General features: G+C 42.3%; 1 protein-coding gene across 8 annotated transcripts in view; it reads right to left on the bottom strand.

The window, feature by feature from the left end:
* LOC129827971 (glutamate receptor 2-like) overlaps nucleotides 1-18,388 on the bottom strand; it is an 82,092-nt gene extending 63,704 nt beyond the window's left edge. For 7 of the 8 annotated variants that reach the window (XM_055889299.1, XM_055889292.1, XM_055889293.1 and 4 more), the window contains exons 1-2: nucleotides 17,952-18,387; nucleotides 17,616-17,756 (exon numbers count right to left, since the gene is read on the bottom strand). In XM_055889299.1, the coding sequence (XP_055745274.1) occupies nucleotides 17,616-17,756; nucleotides 17,952-18,084 (274 nt within the window). In that variant the 5' untranslated portion in view covers nucleotides 18,085-18,387. Of the gene's footprint in view, nucleotides 1-17,615; nucleotides 17,757-17,951 lie in introns of all 8 variants that reach the window. The other variant, XM_055889298.1, reaches the window with a different exon arrangement.
* Nucleotides 18,389-18,696: the final 308 nt, after the last annotated feature.

Genomic DNA, 18,696 nt, shown 5'->3' with positions numbered 1-18,696 from the left:
CAGAAGAAAAATGAAACGTGACATTCTGGGCTGCTCACAGGCAGCTACACAAAAACATAGTCAAGATCTCACAAAGCACAAAGGGGAAATGGCTGCCCAAATATGATCCCCAATCAGAGACAACAATAAACAGCTGTCTCTGATTGGGAACCATACCAACATAGAAATATAATTACCTAGATGACCCACCCTAGTCACACCCCGACCTGACCAACATGGAGAATAACAGGCTCTCTATGGTCAGGGCGTGACAGTAACCCCCCCCCCCCCCCCGCCCCCAAAGGTGCGGACTCCGACCGCAAAACCTGACTCAATAGGGGAGGGTCCGGGTGGGCATCTACCATCGGGGGCAGCTCCGGTGCGCATCGCCGGATGCTCCGGACCATGGATCGTCACCGAGGGCTCCGGACCGTGGATCGTCACCGGAGGAACCGGACCGTGGGTCGTCACCGGAGGCACCGGACCGTGGATCGTCGCCGGAGGAACCGGAATGTGGGTCGTCGCCAGGGAGTCCGGACAGTTGGTCGTTTCCGGGGACTCCGGAACGTATATCGTCGCAGGGGACTCCGGACCGTGGTTTGTCGCCGGAGGCTCCGTACTGAGAATCCCCGCTGGAGGCTCCGGACTGAGAATCACCGCTTTAGGGTCTGGACCGCAGACCGTCGCTGGAGGCTCCGGACCCTGGACCGTCTCAGGAGGTTCCAGACCGTCTCAGGACGTTCCGGACCGTGGACCGTCTCAGGACGTTCCGGACCGTGGACCGTCTCAGGACGTTCCGGACCGTCTCAGGACGTTCCGGACCGTGGACCGTCTCAGGACGTTCCGGACCGTGGACCGTCTCAGGACGTTCCGGACCGTGGACCGTCTCAGGAGGTTCCGGACTGTGAAACGTCGCCGGAAGCTCTGGACTGGGAACTGTCGCCGGAAGCTCTGGACTGGGAACTGTCGCCGGAAGCTTGGTGCGTGGGGCCGGCACTGGTGGTACCGGGCTGGTGACACGCACCCCAGGACAAGCGCGAGGAGCAGGCACAGGACGTACTGGACTGTGGAGGCGCACTGGAGGCCTGATGCGCGGGACCGGTACAGGTGGCACCGGGCTGGTGACACACACCTCTGGGTGAGTGCGGGAAGGAGGCACAGGACGTACTGGACTGTGGAGGCGCACTGGAGGCCTAGATTCGTGGGGCCGGCACTGGTGGTACCGGGCTGGTGACACGCACCTCAGGGCGAGTGAGGGGAGGAGGCACAGAACGTACTGGACTGTGGACACGCATTTGAGGGAGAGTGCGAGGAGCAGGAACAGGACACACCTGACTGGGAAAGCACACTTGAGGGAGAGTGCGAGGAGCAGGCACAGGACGTACCGGGCTGTGGAGACATACTGGAGACCTGGTGCACATAGCCGGCATCAATGGTACCGGAACTTTAACACACTTCACACGGCAAGTGTGAGGAGCTGGCACAGGACGTGCTGGGTTGTGAAGGTGCACTGGAGACCTGGTGTGTATAGCCGGCATCAGTTGTTCCGGAACTTTAACACACTTCTCAGGACGAGTACGGGGAGCTGACTCAGGTGGCACCAAACTGACAACACGTTCCTTTATTCCAAATCCGTGCAACCTCCACCAACTCAACAACTCTCCCATTTCTCTCTCCTCCAAATTATCCTTCTTCTCCCAGACTGGCTCTGGTTCGCTCCTCGGCTCCGCCGACTGCTCAAAAAAAAAATTATTGGGGTTTCTGTGGCCTTCCTCCCCGACTTCGTCGCTGTCCGTCCTTCGCTGCTTCCGCCTGCCTCCATGGCAGGCTCTTCTCTCATGCCATTATGTCGTCCCAAGTCCAGGATGTTCACTCCCTAATCTCCTCCAAAGACCAGGATGCCATTACCTCCCGGGCACGCTGCTTGGTCCGTTGTTGGTGGGATCTTCTGTCACGATCGTTTGAATGATTGGACCAAGGCGCAGCGTGTGTAGAATGTTTAATAAATAATAAACTCACCAAACAAAACAGAAGAAAAACTAAACGTGGCGTTCTGGGCTGCTCACAGGCAGCTACACAAAAACATAGTCAAGATCCCACAAAGCACACAGGGGAAATGGCTGCCTAAATATGATCCCCAATCAGAGACAACGATAGACAGCTGCATCTGATTGGGAACCATACCAGGCCAACATAGAAATATAATTACCTAGATGACACACCCTAGTCACACGCCGACCGTACCAACATAGAGAATAACAGGCTCTCTATGGTCAGGGCGTGACACATGTGTTGATACTTAAAGGATCGAAAGGCAGGCAGCACTGCTCTCAGATCAGCTTTCTCCCTTTCAAATCTTACCTTATAATTAGAATAATTACATTATACTGACGACGAATCAGATTCTAGAGAGATATTATCAACTATGGCTGAAAATATCTGGTCTTATTCTAATGCGTAGCCTACCCTAATATAATCCACCCCTAGTCAAATAATCCAAACAATCGTATAGAACTGGTAACAAAATCGGATGGGATTCTTCTATTGTATTCGTGTATTGGATTCCTATAGGATCTTATAAAATAAAATCATGTTGGGTAGAATCCCATAGGAATCCGAGAGGACTGGATCTGATAGGATTTTTCTACAAGGGATCTACCAGAAATCATGAAAACAGTGTTGACTTGCCTATAATAAAAGGCACATATATTTAGCAATAACAAACAAGAAAACACATTTTTCATCTGCAATAACAATACAGTGACTCAAAAAAAAAACACAAATGGCTACAATTTAGCCAACTGGTCAGCTGACAGGCAAAATGTGGCTTCTTAGCTAGCATAAAAACGAGTGCATAAAATGCTGTACAATAACTAAAACACTGACAACTTCGCCATGACACATGGAAAGCAAATACTGTACTGACAGTTCTTTCATTCAAGCACAGTGAAAGTTAGAATAATAATGTTAGAAAACAGCTACAGGTGGCGAGCTAAACTTGGAAGCTAATTAACACTGCAGGCTTATGCTAGCTGTGACGTCATGAGATGCTCTTAAAGGGACAGGCTTTCTTACGGGCGAATAAAACAGAAATGAATATAGAAGTGTTGTTTCCAATCAACCAAAATGTTGTGATTAATGTTGTTGTATTGTACTGGAACTAATGACAACAATCTATAATTTAATGGGTTCAATTAAGAAAAAAGTTCCAATACAATTCTGATAGAGGTGATGCAAAATCCTATATGATTGCAATAATTAAATAAGGTCCAATAGGACTCATTTTGATTTCCAATAGAAAAAAGTCATCCATTGGGATTCTGATAGAGGTGACACAAAATCCTATAGGATTGAGAGAATCCTATTGGATTCTAATGGAAAAGTCACTAATCCTATAGGATTTTCTGACTAGGGACTAAATCAAGATTTGGCACATTACTGTGTTGTTATCAAGCGTACAATATATCGAGGCAAAACCTACAGACAGTAGGCTAGTCTACATTTAGCAAAAATGGAGCTCAATTTAATGAATATGACATGGATTTCAATATGATTTAAATATATAGGTCCATGTACCCTATACTGTATTTATCTTTGTAATGCAGTCATCTCAGTTTTCATTTGATTCATCTTTTTATCCTTCACTTGTTTGTAATGATAGTATTTTTTAAACTATCTATTTGTAGTCAACTTTGTTCTGAAGTTATCGGCGATCACAAAGAGACAGATAAACATCTTGATTGTGTGTTTAGTGGAGATCTTCTGTAGCTATATAAACTACAACACAAAGCCTCAAAGGAGACACTTGGCTGTTCTACGAGTGGTCTGAGGCAGTCGGTAAATAAAGCATTTTCAAGTGCAACTTTGGTAACAATGCTTTTGGAAAACCGCTTACAGATTTTTACCAATGCTCCTACAAAGGTTCTAACGATGACCTTAGCCTTCAGATGCTTTTGGGAAACCAGGCCCTGGGTTGTGCAGAGAAAGCCTGAGGGCTTCACTTTTGGTTGACGATGCGCTGGCGCCTCTTTTCACTTGTGTGCTCTCCAAACTCACACTAGTTGAGAACCGTTTGTTTTCACAATGTACATATTTGCGGTTGCTTTCACAAGTGAAAGAATATGTGTTAAATCCATATGCACTACAATAGTTGCTAGCGTTTCACCATTCCCTTACCTTTTATTGCAACATTTAAGACATTTCTGATTTATGTTTGATACAGGCTCTATTGTTACATTTTAATTAGCCTTTTCTTACCATCCTCAGTGGACGCGATGTTTATAGTGCACATGAGCGTTCACAACACTCACAAGGTGGAAGTGGTGAAGATAATGGTATTTTTGTAAGATGTATTTGTTTGCTGTTTAGTCCTGGGAGCTTCTCAGTCTCTGTCTTGTCACTGTGAACATGTGCGATTTGATTTAGCGCGCATAGATGTATGCTCCTGGCCTGTGTGCCAGAATAGGTGTGGCCAAATGTATTTAAGTGCCCATTTGGGTATGCTATCCTCATTTGGGTTTTGGTAATTGTTAGGGGAGGCTGTATTCGAGCCTGGTAGACTCATCTTGTTGGTAAAGACAGGTTTTGCGTGCTTAGAGGGTTTTTGCTTTTGAAGACTACATTTTGTGTGCTGACAATTTAAAGTCAGACGTTTTTATTGTAAATGTGTCCCATCACCAGCACTGTGCAATGAAAACCAACCACCTTTTGTACCTAAACCAGCATCCCTCCTTCTGAATCTTTGTCCTTATGACTGCTACGAGGCTTTTATGAAAAGTGGATTTGTCACTGTTTGCAAGCTGCACCTGTAAGCCACCACCCAGTCCCTGCGCTGCCCTGAGTATGTGTCACTTATCTATACTGAACAAAAATATAAATGCAACATGAAACAATTTCAACGATTTTACTGAGTTACAGTTCACATAAGGAAATCAGTCAATTGAAATGAATTCATTAGACCCTAATCTATGGATTTAGCATGACTGGGCAGGGGCGCAGCCAGGGGGAGCTAGGCCCAGCCAATTCTAATTAGTTTTCCCCCACAAAAGGGCTTTATTACAGACAGAAATACTCCTCAGTTTCATCAGCTGTGCGGGTGGCTGGTCTCAGACGATCCCGCAGGTGAAGAACCTGAGGTGGAGATCCTGGGCTGGCATGGTTACACGTTGTCTGCGGTTGTGAGGCCAGTTGGATGTACTGCCAAATTCTCTAAAACGAAGTTGGAGGTGGCTTATGGTAGAGAAATCAACATTTAATTGTCTGGCAACAGTTCTCGTGAACATTCCTGCAGTCAGCATGCCAATTGCACCCTCCCTCAAAACTTGAGACATCTGTGGCATTGTGTTGTGTTACAAAACTGCACATTTTAGAGTGGACTTCTATTGTCCCTAGCACAAAGTGCACCTGTGTAAAGATCATGCTGTTTTATCAGTTTCTTGATATGCCAGACCTGGCAGGTGGATGGATTATCCTGGCAAAGGAGAATTGCTCACTAACCGGGATGTAAACAAATATGTGAGAAATTATCTTTGTGTGCATATGGAACATTTGTGGGATCTTTTATTTCAGCTCATGAAACATGGGACCAACATTTTACATGTTGCGTTTATATTTTTGTTGCACTGCACAGGCTGTTTCCTGCTCTGAATTGAATCCCCCTATGGCACAGAGGGAAAGCTTAGTCTGTCTAATGTAGCACCTGAAGCAATGTTAAGGATGGTGGGAACCCACCAATTGAATCCTAAACAGGAAATAACCTCAAGTTAGTGAGAGTCAATGTGTCTCTCTGCCAACCAACATCCCCTAACTCATACGTATATGCATACATAAATGCACATTTGGATATGACCCAAATATGCATGTCCCTGTAAGGTATGTGAATTCTCAGAATTACACCAGAGCATACTATAGCTGGGTATCAACCATTGTATACAATGGTATACAACCACCCTTTACACATTTTATCTTTGTCTGTGGCAGATTGGCAAACATCCTCTCTCTCTCTGTGTCTCCCTCTTTCTCTAAATAATAAACAATGTTACGGCAGCATGTGACATCTGTCGGGGCATCTAGAACAGTCGAAAGGCAGTTTTATGACAATAACAAATGTGCTACTACCATAGCATAGCAGCAGAGTGAGGGTCAACATCAGACTGACGATAATGAAAATGTTTGCTATCTTAGAACACGAAACAGACACTTTTGGAAACGTGGCTCATATTTTCGCAATTTGCATCCGTGCCATTACCCCTGAGATTACACCTGATCTCTCCACTGGTGATGCCCATCGGGGGTATCTCATTTTCATCTTATCTTCCTTATTTATTTGTCACGATTTAACTCCACGTCAGTAATCAAGTGTACCGAACGTAGATAGTATGACACATATAGCTAGATGAGCAGAACCTAGCTGAGCTTCTATCCTCAGCCAACTGTAGGCTGAGCGTGCTCTTCTTTCGTGTAGCAGTGTGGCCATGAGGTGGCTCGAGGGGACCACTGAGGTTGAGTGAGGCATTGTGGGATTCCTTTGGGTCTGGGGGTCAGGGGCTATTCCGCTATCTGCTCTGTAGCATCACAGAAAAGAGAAGACTTCAGTCCCTGGCAACACCCACCCTCTCCCGTCTCTGTTTTATTTCCCTGTCTGTCAGGTATGTGCCATGTATTGGTTGGTTGTTTGGGTGGGGGAAGGAGGGTGTCAGGTTGAGAGGGAAGGTCTGCTATAGATGGCTTCACATGAAAAAGAAAAAACCTCTACGGTAGATGTCCCTTGATTTCCTCCAATTACTTTAAACTGACTCTGCATGCTAAATGAGAAGTAATACCTCAGGAAACACATTGCCATTTCGCAAATGAAACATAAAAAAAATGATTCTCCAAAGCGAAGGCGTAAAGCAGACCAGACCACACTATGTGTGGCAATATTTCATTTTAAAAAGACAATACTGTATTCAAAGCCACATTGATTCTCATCAAGCAACCCATGCGTCCTTTATGCATAGGACCACAACACTGAAGCGTGTAGGGATGCTGTTAGACTACTCATTTAAGGGCTTTTCTTAATTTGTACTATTTTCTACATTGTAGACATCAAAGCTATCAAATAGCATATATGGAATCATGTAGTAACCAAAAAACTGTTAAACAAATCAAAATCTATTTGAGACTTCAGATTATTCAAAGTAGCCACCCTTTGCCTTGATAACAGCTTTGCACACTCTTGGCATTCTCTCAACCAGCTTCATGAGGAATGCTTTTCCAACAGTCTTGAAGGAGATCCCACATATGCTGAGCACTTGTTGGCTGCTTTTCCTTCACTCTGCAGTCCAACTCATACCAAACCATATCATTTGGGTTGAGGTTGGGTGATTGTGGAGGCCAGGTCATCTGATGCAGCACTCCATCACTCTCCTTTTCCTTCACTCTGCAGTCCAACTCATACCAAACCATCTCATTTGGGTTGAGGTTGGGTGATTGTGGAGGCCAGGTCATCTGATGCAGCACTCCATCACTCTCCTTCTTTAGACAAATAGCCCTTAAACAGCCTTCAGGTGTGTTGGGTCATTGTCCTATTGAAAATCAAGTAATAGTCCCACTAAACGCAAACCATATGGGATGGCGTATCGCTGCAGAATGCTGTGGTAGCAATGCTGCTTAAGTGTTCCTTGAATTCTAAATAAATCACTGACTGTGTCACCAGCAAAGCACCCCCACACCATCACATCTCCTCCTCCATGCTTCACGGTGGGTACCACACATGCAGAGATCATCCGTTCACCTGCTCTGCGTCTCACAAAGACACAGTGTTTGGAAACAAAAATCTCACATTTGGACTCATCAGGCCAATGGACAGATTTTCACCGGTCTAATGTTCATTGCTCATGTGTCTTGGCCCAAGCAAGTCGCTCCTCCTTATTGGTATCCTTTAGTAGTGGTTTCTTTATAGCAATTCAACCATGAAGACCTGGTTCATCAGTCTCCTCTGAACAGTTGATGTTGAGATGTGTCTGTTACTTGAACTCTGTGAAGCATTTATTTGGGTTGCAATTTCTGAGGCTGGTAACTCTAATAAACGTATCCTCTGCAGCCGAGGTAACTCTGGGTCTTCCTTTCCTGTGTCTTCCTCATGAGAGCCAGTTTCATCATAGCACTTGATGGTTCTTGCGACTGCACAAATTTTACGGATTGACTGACCTTCATGTCTTAAAGTAATGATGGACTGTCATTTCTCTTTGCTTATTTGAGCTATTCTTGCCATAATATGGACTTGGTCTGTCACCAAACAGGGCTATCTTCTGTATACCACCCCTACCTTGTCACAACACAACTGATTGGCTCAAACACATTTAGGAAAGAAATTCCAAAAATGTACTTTTATCAAGACACACCTGTTAATTGAAATGCATTCCAGGTGACTACCTCATGTAGCTGGTTGAGAGAATGCCAAGATTGTGCAAATCTGTCATCAAGGCTAAGGGTGGCTACTTGAAGAATCTCAAATATAAAATATTTTTTTATTTGTTTTACACTTTTTTGGTTACTACAGGATTCCATATGTACTATTTCATAATTTTGATGTCTACACTATTATTCTACAATGTAGAAAATAGTAAAAATAAAAAATAAAACTCTGGAATAAGTAAGTGTGTCCAAACTTTTTACTGGTACTGTATATAAAATTACATTTCATTGAAATACCACAAACACATAGGTTTTGGCCAAGCAGTACTCTCTTTAATGATGTCTTGGCACGTTGGTATGTTAGCTACTACTGCTGTATAGAAAGACTGTTTCATCCAATGAGCCAGATAGCCAGGTTGCCAGGGAAACCAAACACTTTCCCTGTTTGCGTGCGCTGAATGTCACACATACTGTAAGTAATGTGTGTGAAAGCTTACTTCTTTAGTGTTGTCAGGTCATTTGTGCATATAAAAGGACGGAACAACAACATTATATACACAAAGAAAAGGGATAATGTCTGGACAAATGGGAAGACATTCCATTTAATTTATTGAAAGGCATACTGTGGACAACGTGACACTTGCACCCTGATGTTGACTGATTTCTGGTGTTCTGGGTTTGAGACAATATCTGTTGCCCAATGATTTGGCAGTGTTGATTAGAACAGTAAATTGGTTTGTAAGAATAAGAAACGGTATCCCATTGTTAACCTATATGTCCTGTGTTACACTTCTTTCTGTCGATTCTACCAAAAATAACCCCAAAGCCTTATTGGATATGATTGCAGTTACAATCAGGGCACATTGTCTCAATTATACCTGCTCAAATTGGTGTATCATGCATGCATGATGTAGCATTCTCATTTCATTGCTATGGTGCTGTAAAGACACCAACAACATATAATTGGTCAAACCATTTAACACATATACCATATATTATTTTCATGCACTAATGCTCAGAACAGATCACAACACATGGCTAGACACATTAAAACGTATGTTAATCCCAAAGGCCAATTTTCCCTTTGTCACCATGGCTACCAAAGAGCTATACAAATCAAGTTATTATGATGTTGGATCATTACTGAAAGTTGATTGCGCCATCGTGCATCCATCATTCCACTTGTTGTGCTTTGGGTAATTTGAAGAACACCACCACCGATGTCAGGGAACGTTTGGAATTAACATACGCCTTACGGAAAGACGAATGAAACTTCAGTCTACTCATCTATCAATGGAGAGCTAGTCTGGCACCACGTTGCTATGGTAACAGTGGTGCAGACCTGGCTGCGTCGAGCTACTAAAACACTGTGAAATGGGTCGTGTATGTCTCTGATATCAGATTTTTGTTGACTCCCTTTCCTACGGTACAAATACCGTATCACCCATCAACTTTAAGTTACGGCAAACCATACATGCATGTGTTGTTTTGGGTTAGTACAGGCGGATATAGTTTTGACACTAACATTTCAAGGACCAAATGAAAACAACCCTGATGAAGGGTAACATCCATCCTTCAGGTCCCACTGCATTGATAAACAACATAAACAACAGCTGGAAATGAAGTGTGAGAAGAAGCATGCTTAGAGGGCGGTCCTCTAACCCCTCCAACCAAGCCTTTACATGCATGCTCTGTCTGCCACCGCAACTGTGGTCAGTCACACTAGAAGCCTTGTATTGGCTGGAACACAATTACTTCTAGAGGCGAGCGGAAATCGAACTGTCAGATAATTTATGCATCTCCCCCCGCTCTCTCTCCTACTCCCACGCTCTCCAGTCGCTGCTTAGCCACAGTAGGAGAATAAATAGGTCTTATAATAAATAGACGGGGGTGGGGGGCGGTCAACTCTGAGAATGAAAGTACTGTATGTATGCACTCTAGCTCATTGTCCTGGTCTGTGTGACATATCTAAAAGCTTCTCCATGTTTCTGAAGTCTCAAATGGAGGAAATCTACAGTGCCTCTTCAAGAACAGAACACACACACACTCTTTCGCTCTCTGTCGCTCTCTCTCTCACACACACACAGCCACCCTTCCTTCCCCTGGCAGCAGGTACAATCAGAAATCTTTCCCCGCGACTAGAGTGACAGATACAACAGTGTTACCGCCTACCTACGGCATTGCAGGGTTCCAAAGGAAAAAAACACCCAAGGTCTCTTTAATTGAATAGGATTGAATATCACTGTCAAGTACATGGGGAGTGGAGCAGAGTGCTGGTTAGCTAAACATATCGTGACAGAGGAGAACCCCCCCTATCGATTAGACCCCTTATGGTGGTTTTGGATAGGTATGAATCATCCTGTCTCCTTTAATGGACCTTGGTTGCTCGGCTGCACACAGATACCTTGTCTATCTCACATGTGGCATTACGTAAACCTGTTAAATAGGTTGCTTGAATAGAGAATAACACAATTCTCACAGTTGTTTTCTATGTCTGGCTGGGTTTCTATCTCACTGCCTCTTGCTCTGTCCATCCTCCATTGCCCACTTTCTCTGCCCATCATGATCTTTAACTCTTCTCTCTCTCTTACGTACGCACACACACACACACAAATATGTCAGTTTTTTTGATGAGAACAGGTAGAGGAGAGTGGGCTAAATTGGGCCATTTTTTACATTCATCATCACTCTGTCAAGTGAAATATATTATATTATTTCTAACAAAGATATTTAAATATATTCCAGGATGTTGTGTATAATCAGATTTCATGTAAATATTGACGTTTTTAAAAGATAGCTTGTCCAAAAAAAGTGGTCTCTTGGCACATCTTACGCCTACAAATTTCTTCACTGAATTAAATATTACCACGACCTTTTGTCTATCTTTACTTTACACTTTTAATATAGGCCAGGCCCTGTTGTTACCTCATATCCCAGCGACAATGGCTTGCATTATGCCTGGGAAGAAACCATGTCTATTTGATCAACTTGCCATTGCCTCAACTTACCCCAGGCAAACATTTTGACTACATTAGCCCACACAGCTAAGAATGTGCCCTTTCATGCTATTTTAGGGACTCATATTGAAGATTATAGAGACCCCAACTTTGGTTTAGACACAAGCATCATGAAACCGCTAAAACAATAAATAAATTTGACTTGGTGAAAATCTGTTTTTTGGACCCAACTCGCTTACCACTTTTTCCATGTGGTTTCTTCCTTCACAGACTCCATGAAACGAGGACATCTTCCAAAATATTTGTTGAAATTATTCATTTTGTGTATGGTTTTCTAGAAACAAGGGTGGCTTAATATACCGCTTTGGCTCCACTTACCCCACTGATAAGAAATAAACCTACAACAGCTTCCCGATTCAAATCGTAATCAAAGCGAAAAATTCCTCTCCATCAGAGGGGTAGTGAGCTCGGCATCTAGTGTTGCTAATGAATGCACCCCTACAGCAAATATCCCGATTAGAACAAACAGAATAAATCATATGCATTTTCCAAATTGATCCAGCATCAAATTGACTATACAAATATTGTGATATTGGGGCTCCCGTGTGGCGCAGCAGTCTACGGCATTGCTTCTCAGTGCAAGAGGCGTCTCTGCAGTCCCTGGTTCAAATCCAGGCTGCATCACATCCGGCCATTGTTGGGAGTCCCATAGGGCGGTCGTCCCAGCGTCGTCCAGGTTTGGCCGGGGTAGGCTGTCATTGTAAATAAGAATTTGTTCTTAACTGACTTGCCTAGTTACATAAAGATGACATTTAAAAAATATCAAGACACCCTGTGGCCATGGATTTATGACCTTCATTTCCACACCTTTTTAATGGAGTACCAAGGATTTTCACTGCTTCTTCCAAATTCTGAACTAAATGGTATCAAGACACCCTGTGTCTTGCACAATATGCACAATATTAAGGTAAAACCAGACAGAGAATTATGATGCATAATGAATATGCTGTTGCTGAACCCGTAGCTATAGAATATATTTCTATGATGGAACCCACTTATGGCATGCATTGTATTACATATCACTGTAAGTTGCTCTGAGCACAAACATCTACCAACTGACTAAAATAAATATAGGGCCTATGATCTGTCCACCACACTTGTACCTCTGTACCCAAATGTGACAGAATTGGATCAGGTGAAGTAGGCAATATTAACCTGGTACTAGATTTGTTTGTGCCGTCTTGCCAACTGGGACTAGGCAGGACAATACGTCCGGCATTGTTTGTACCTTGTGTAGTAGATGCTGTTCTGAAGTGTAGCTATTTATTATAATGGCGATAAGTCTCAGATGTCAAGGACGGCTGGTACATAATCATAATTGTGCTCCATCTCCGCTCCATCTCCTTGGCAAATAAGTGCTCTGCCTTCAGAATCTCGACTGGAACAGTAAATAGTTGTCGCTACAGTGCCTTCTGCCCTTGAGTGTACCGTAGCCTTCCTAGAGTTTGATAAAGGATGAACGATAATGGATGTGCGTAGGAGCCAGGCGTGTTTTTTTAATCAGGTCCCATATCAGATTAATTGCTTTATTTGAATGAACACGTCAAGATCGCTCCTATGGGATAAGGGTGACATGCTGACGTGGTGCTGAACTAGGAATAGGATGAAGTTGACGCTGATCGACAGTATGGTTAGTTCTCTGTTTCCACCTATAATAGTTAAGGTTAGGAATGGGGAAGATGATTTGAGATCTGTGACTTTAACTCGAGCTACAAGTTATTACAGAACACGGCTGAGTCCTCTCACTAGTTGAACATATAGTAGCAGCCTACAAATGCAAGAAAGCAATAACATCGAGCTCATTATTGAGCTCATTGAGCTCATAGATTTCGCTAATCTAACTTTTTTGACGGACAAGTGACATACAGTGTAATGCACTGTGACTCCATATAGAGCACATCAACGTGAATAGACTTGACCTCGCTGCCTCGGAAGCAGTGAGCGGGCTAAGCAATGTGACATGAGACAAGAGGAGACGACTTCGACTAGACTTGAAGTCTTTGAACAAGTTTGTAATTGATATCTCAGCTCTGTGTAGTTTAAAAAGCCACCCCACTTACAGTATGTGTGGATGGAGGATTATTAAAAGGAGTGGAACGTGTGTGCCAAATGGCACCCTATTCACTATGTAGTGCACTACTTTTGGCCAGGGCCCATAGGGCTCCAGTGCACTACATTGGGAATAGGGTGCCATTTCAAATGCACTCTGGGTTAAGGAGAGTATTCAGGGCAGGCTAAGGTCCACAGAGGGCTGTCTAGCCTCGATTTATGAAAGGCACAACTTCCTAGCCTACTTAATATTTTACAGCGTCTTCTATAATAGGGCATTTAAATGTATTTAATTAAGATTGTACAATAAACTGACCATGGAATATGCTTTCTGCATGATTCAGATTTTTGCTTTTGATCATACGTGAACATTTAAAATGGCATGTGAATACAACAAGGTAACTGTCAAAATAAAAGAAACACCAACATAGAGTGTCTTAATAGGGCGTTGGGCCACCACAACCCAGAACAGCTTCAATACACCATGGCATAGATTCTACACGAGTCTGGAACTCTATTAGAGGGATGCAACACCATTCTTCCACAAGTTATTCCATCATTTGGTGTTTTGTTGATGGTGGTGGAAAACGCTGATGCAGGCGCAGCTCCAGAATTTGTTCAATTGGTTTGAGATCTGGTGACTGAGACGACCATGGCATATGGTTTACATCATTTTCATGATCATCAAACCATTCAATGACCACTCGTGCCTTGTGGATGGGGGTATTGTCATCCTATGGGGGCATTTTTATTGTTTTTATGTCACCATTATTTTACCAGGTAAGTGGACTGAGAACACATTCTCACTGAGAGAAATGACATGGGGAATAGTTACAGAGGGGAGAAGAGGGGATGAATGAGCCAATTGGAAGCCATGGTAGCCAAAATAATGACCTGCCCAGCATTTCTTATACATGACCCTAAGCATGATGGGATGTTAATTACTTAATTAACTCAGAAACCACACCTGTGTGGAAGCACCTGCTTTCAATAGACTTTGTAGCCCTCATTTACTCAAGTGTTTCTACACTGAACACAAATCTAAACGCAACATGTAAAGTGTTGGTCCCATGTTTCATGAACTAAAACAATAGTTCCAATAAAGGATCCATATGCACAAAAAGCGTATTTCTCTTTAGTATTGTGCACAAATTTGTTTACATCCATTTTAGTGAGCATTTCTAATTTTCCAAGACCATCCATCCACCTGACAGGTGTGGCTTATCAAGAAGCTGATTAAACGGCATTATCATTACACAGGTGCACCTGGTGCTGGGGACAATAAAAGGCCACTCTAAAGTGTGCAGTTTTGTCACACAATACGATACCACAGATTTTTCAAGTTTTAAGGGAGCGTGCAATTGGCATGCTGACTGCATGTCCACCAGAGCTGTTGCCAGAGTTGAATGTTCATTTCTCTACCAACGTCGTTTTAGAGAATTTGGCAGTACGTCCAACCGGCCTCAAAACCACGTGTTGTGTGGGCAAGGGGTTTGCTGTTCTCAACATTGTGAACAGAGTGCCCCATGGTGGCGATGGGGTTATGGTATGGGCAGGCATAAGCTACCGACAATGAATACAATTTAATTGTATATAATTTAATGAATATAATTTAAATAAATTTTTATGTATAGAAATAGTGTGACGAGATCCTGAGGGCCATCTGTATTCCCAGTCATGTGAAATCAATAGATTAGGGGCTAATGAATTTATTTCAATTGATTGATTGTCTTATATGAACTGTAACTCAGTAAAATCTTTGAAATTGTTGCACTTTGCGTTTATATTTTGGTTCAGTATATGGCTTTGGCAGTTACCTGTGCATCATAACGAGGTCAGATGCAGGTAAATGCTTTCATACATCGTAGACGTACCACTCTGGCCCAACAAGACTTTCTTGAATAAAATTGTACAAGCTCTTGTTTTTTCTTATGGTCACTATAAAAGCCAGGCCAACAATATCCCAGTAAAGGAATTATTATCTGACTCATTGCATAACCTGTACAAGATTGTCTGAGAAAATGTCAATCTACTTCTTTATGAATTAGCTTATCCCACAAGGTATACTTGTAAGGGAAGCTTATGCCTTCAAATTGGCCTGGATTCTACTGTACTTTGGGCTACTATACAACTTGATGATTTAGCTAATCAGAGTGTATTTCATCCCAGGTACTGTATATCATTCGTTCAATTCATGAAAAATATCCCATTGACTGGTTACATTGTTTCACCTAATGTACAGCAAAATGATCAATCTAATTGTAATATGGCTTCTATAAATGTCTCTGTGCCCAGCTTTTTAATGGTGCTTTCTCATCTGAAAATGTATGTTTCAAATATGAAGGGAATTACTGTAATGCCTTTTAATGTATAGTGTCATCTATTGGATTAAAAGAGTAGCCTATATAGTCAAACGCTTGAGAAGGGCCACTTACTCATGTATATATATATATATATATATCTGTGTTGTATTGCCAAATGTGCTACCAATTATTATGAGTGTTTTTTAACATTGGTTTACATGAGTTTGAATTGGTCCATTGACCAATTCGTTGACTAAAAGGCAAGGCTATCACATATCTATCACAGGAGGCTGGGGCAGGGAGGACGACTAATAATGCCTGGAATGGAATGGTATCAAACACATGGAACCATGTCCTTGATACCATTCCATTCCAGACATTACTAGGAGCCCGTCCTCCCCAACTAAGGTGCGACCAGCCACCTGTGAGATCTATTGTCCCTATTTTTTCTAATAAATGATGACACCTATCAATAATGGGCTACAGTAGGCCTATGTCCAAAGAACATGCTTTCAGCCTTTTCCCTACCAAAGAGTTTACAAATAATTATCCTAAAAGTTACTGCTTTTTAAAGTGCATATCGAGTGAGGCAAATGTGTAAGTTACAATGATTCCATCTGCTTCTTATTTACAGTAGACTACTTACTGAATGAAGCCATATGTAACCCTACTGCATAAGAACAACCTCTGACATAACAGTTATGGGGATTGGTGTTGTTGCTTAGAACCCAAGCGGTGACTAACATGTCGCTGTTCTCTTGATCGGGCATCATCAGGCATCTGACGCGTTGAGGTTCTTCAACACAACAACCTTATATATGGAAAGTGTGGAAACGGTGATTATAATCAATGCACATGGTGTAAAAAAATATCCTTGAGTTTGGATTTAATATACCTCAGAGACGTTTTTCCAAACGAACTGTCGCTTGGCAACAGCTAGATGAAATGGGGTGCCCATCCATTTTAGAACGGCGCTCATTAATAGCTCAGTGAACAGATCAAATCGAACCTATTCTTTTTTTAAACTGTTAAATATTGTCAGTTTAAATATATATATATATTGTTTCAGTTGATTGTTCTCAATATATATATAAAGAAATTGCGTTGAAGAACCTAATAACAAAGCGAATGTGGGCCAAGAAGTGGTAGGCAATAGGCTGGTTCAGAAGGCTATAACCTCCTCTCAATGCCCAGAGGGAAGAAACCTTAATGATTTAATTATTACACTTAGCCTATCTTTCTAATCCACAGAACTACATGTAATGCATAGGCTACCTGATATAGATTAGTTCCTTTACTAAATACGGTTAATAAATGCCTATTAAATATGTGGAACAATAAACTCATTTTCAATTAACGGGCGTGAATGTATTTTAACCTAGGTCATGGGTATCAGAGATGAAAAGCTATTGCAAATGGTGAGAATATTTGACAAAAGATAATACAACTGTCTTGAATTTGATTAAAATACGAAATTACAATGGATACTCCCAGTGCCTACTTGTCATGCAAGACATTACGCGCGCCTGTGTCAATGGAGCATCACTGTGACTTACTGTTACTGTGGAAACCAACTTTACTTTGTCATTTCTCACACAGAGAAGATGAACACTAATCCACATAAGATCTTATTTTACAAACAGCCTACTTGTCCATGTCTTTCCACAACAGATGTGGTTTCACCGATTTAAATAAGCTCACAAATTACGCGCTAATTGAGTGGTTCCATGCACCGTTTCTATGTAGCCTAAGTGAATCCATCAATTGATAGTTTTGTTGTGTTTTATATTGGTATATTTGAAGACGATGAAAATTGATTTCATTGTTAACTTTGTAAAGAGACCTGAAATAGGCTTCATTTGTTACTTACAACAATTGGTGACGGCAAAACTGTTTGCTACTTCCAGATTGTCAATATGGGGCGTCAATCTGAATTCGGGTGTGCCGAATTGAACCATTCCTATCCGAAATGCACTGTACTCCTGATCAGCACCCCTTGGAAAGAGTCCACCTGTAATAGAAACAATTTGACATCTCAATAGACTTGTGTATAGCATATTCCAAAATGTTATATTGTTGATTTATTTAATTTAATTTGCATGACCAGCTTTCATCATGCATTGGCAAAATCACGAGCCTACTTGTGGGACCTATGTCCCAAAAATATAGGCTATCCTTGAAATTAACGAATTTGCTTCATACATACCAATTTGTACACTTTGAGAGCCACCAAGCACCAAACCCCATAAAACAGGTAGAACGAAAACCGATAAATTCATAAACTTAGGCATTTCCATGAAAAAAAGTGCCCACATCCACCCAAGAATGGAGATATTCATTGTTTCTCAATAATAGTCTATGTTAGATCCGACACATATCGGCGACTTGATGTCAGGAAAAATGCACTGGTGACTATTTTCTGCAGGTGTTTTTTTTTTTTGTATAGAAAAGGAGGACTCCTGCTCCAGGTCCAGCAGTGAAGGAATGCTATAATGTAAATTAACCGTCTCTTCCGGTCCTCCTCCTTGCGCTGTCCGCCTGCGAGTCGTAGATACCTCCTTTAAGCACTGGAACAATGCTCGTCTCCGCTCCGTGCGCTGGAGATCCTTTCAGCATCATGGACAAGCGACGAATGTTAATGAGAAGCGTAAAGACACGAGAGGAGCCGAGCGTGCGCTCCAACTTCAGTGCCTCGCGACTCATTAGTGTGTGTACGTACATGTTTGTTGAGCATGTGTATAATAGATGAAATATGTGCGCTTGACTCTACATTTTTGAACCTGCTACAATTCATGGCAAACCATAAGGCAATCTCATTATCTCACTGGTTTGCTTCGAGTTATACAAGTCATTATTGAATGTTTAGCCCTCACTGTGTCACTCTGCACGGACATGGAAAAGTATGACATTAATACATCTTGTATTAACCTGTGTGTGCCCTGCTGATAATG

The sequence above is a fragment of the Salvelinus fontinalis genome, chromosome 29 (genome assembly GCF_029448725.1).
Source record: "Salvelinus fontinalis isolate EN_2023a chromosome 29, ASM2944872v1, whole genome shotgun sequence".
Taxonomy (NCBI): Eukaryota; Metazoa; Chordata; class Actinopteri; order Salmoniformes; family Salmonidae; genus Salvelinus; species Salvelinus fontinalis.
Note: the sequence above shows the minus strand (reverse complement) of the source record. Positions and strands in the feature narration are given on the sequence as shown.